This window comes from Elephantulus edwardii, unplaced genomic scaffold (genome assembly GCF_000299155.1).
Source record: "Elephantulus edwardii isolate Elephantulus edwardi_28Jun2011 unplaced genomic scaffold, EleEdw1.0 scaffold00135, whole genome shotgun sequence".
Lineage (NCBI taxonomy): Eukaryota > Metazoa > Chordata > Mammalia > Macroscelidea > Macroscelididae > Elephantulus > Elephantulus edwardii.
The window spans coordinates 8,369,248-8,371,045 of NW_006399885.1; the positions used below are offsets into that span (position 1 = coordinate 8,369,248).

The 1,798-nt window shown below is 56.2% G+C and overlaps 1 protein-coding gene across 2 annotated transcripts in view; it reads left to right on the top strand.

The window, feature by feature from the left end:
* Positions 1-1,645: 1,645 nt before the first annotated feature.
* CDK8 (cyclin-dependent kinase 8) overlaps positions 1,646-1,798 on the top strand; it is a 174,300-nt gene continuing 174,147 nt past the window's right edge. For both annotated transcript variants that reach the window (XM_006894119.1, XM_006894120.1), the window contains exon 1: positions 1,646-1,788. In XM_006894119.1, coding sequence (XP_006894181.1) covers positions 1,661-1,788 — 128 coding nt within the window. In that variant the 5' untranslated portion in view covers positions 1,646-1,660. The remainder of the gene's footprint in view (positions 1,789-1,798) is intronic.

Sequence of the window (1,798 nt, forward strand, 5' to 3'; positions counted from 1 at the left end):
CTGACATACTTTGGACATGTTGCCAGGAGGGACGGGTCCTTGGAGAGGGACATCATGCTTGGGAGGGTGGAGGGACCGCGCAGGATGGGAAGACCCTCTATGAGGTGGATTGATTCAGTGACTGGGGTAATCGGGATGGGTATGTCAGAGGCAATGAGATTGGCACAAGATAGAGCAGGGTTTACGGCTGTTGTACATAGGGTCGCTATGAGTCGCAAACGACTCAACGGCACATAACAACAACAAACAACATCAGTCCAGTGGTGAGAATTTTTCTTCTTGATGTTGAGATGCAATCCATATTGAAGGCTACTGTAGTCTTTGATCTTCTGCAGTAAGCACTTCAGGTCTTCATCCCTTTTAGTAAGTAAGGTTGTGACATCTGTTTGAGGGTTGTGGTTAAACCTTCCTTCAATCCTGATGCTACATTCTTTTTCAGAGACGAGCTTTTTGAATCATTTGTTCAGCATACGTATTGAAGAGATATGGAGAAAGAATTCAACCCTGATGCATACCTTTCTTTATTTTAAGCCATGCACTTTCTTAATTTTAAACCATGCAGTGTTCCGTTGCTCTGTTCCGACAACAGCCTCTTGGTCTAGATACTGGTTTCTCGTGAGCACTATTAAGTGATCTGGGATTTCCACTCTGTCAATGTTAGCCACAATTTGTTATGGTCCACACAGCCTTTGCATAGCCAATAAAGCACAAATCTCTAAAAATGAATCTAGAAAAACACTATGGGACAGTTCTGCTCCATGAAGCCGAATGGACCAGGCAGCGCCCAATTAAAAAAGTAATAGACACTCTTCTCTGGAAGGACTACCAATTCCATCATGCACCACTCCCAAAATAGCTAGCGTGATGGGTGTGGCCTCGAACGGGGCGGTGTCAATGTCACCCTAGCATTCTGGGAATTGTAGTCCGGGCTCGGGCCAGCGCTCAGTGCTGCCCACGTGGTGTGCTTGGCGGCAGCTCTGGGCTACTGCTCCCTTGCTGTCTCCTTACGGTCTCGGGGCGTCGGGCGCCGAGAGGACTGCTGGCTGCCGTGGTTGCGGGTGGTGGGAGGGCCCGAGGAAGCCCGTGCCTTCGCGACGTTTTTGCGACAACCGGGCCGTGTTCCGCGAGTCCCCTCCCTCCTCTTCTTTCTGAGGGGGTACCGGCTGTTGTACGGCTCCTGCCTTTCTGTGTGAGTGTATGGAGAATGAGTGAGTGAGTGAGTGTGAGTGTGCGTGTGCGTGTGAGAGTGGGTGCGAGGAGTGAGTGCGTGTGTACGAGGAGGAGGGGAGCGCCCCCCGCGGCAGCCCCGCGCTCCCTCCGCAGCGGGAGAGGAGGGAGACCGGTGCCTGGAGAGCCGCGGGGACAAGGGCAGCGACACCCGCTCCCCACCCCTCCCCCAGCCTCGTCCCTCCACTCTCCTCCGCCGGGGAGGCCTCCCTGACCCCACCTTGGCCGGCTTCGGCCCGGCTGTCCCCCTGGATGTCCCCAGGGCTGTCGCGGGGCCTCCTCCTGCTCCAGCTGCATCTGTCGGGCTGGTGCTGCCGCCGCCGGGTGTAGAGCGGGCGGGTTCCCGGGGGCTGCGGCTGCCGGTGCCTCCGCGGTCCCTACCCCGGGCCCCCCGGGCCCCCGGCCCCGCTCCCCGGCCTCCGAGGCTGTGACAATGGACTATGACTTTAAAGTGAAGCTGAGCAGCGAGCGGGAGCGGGTCGAGGACCTGTTTGAATACGAGGGCTGCAAAGTTGGCCGAGGCACTTATGGTCACGTCTACAAAGCCAAGAGGAAAGATGGGTGAGTGTGG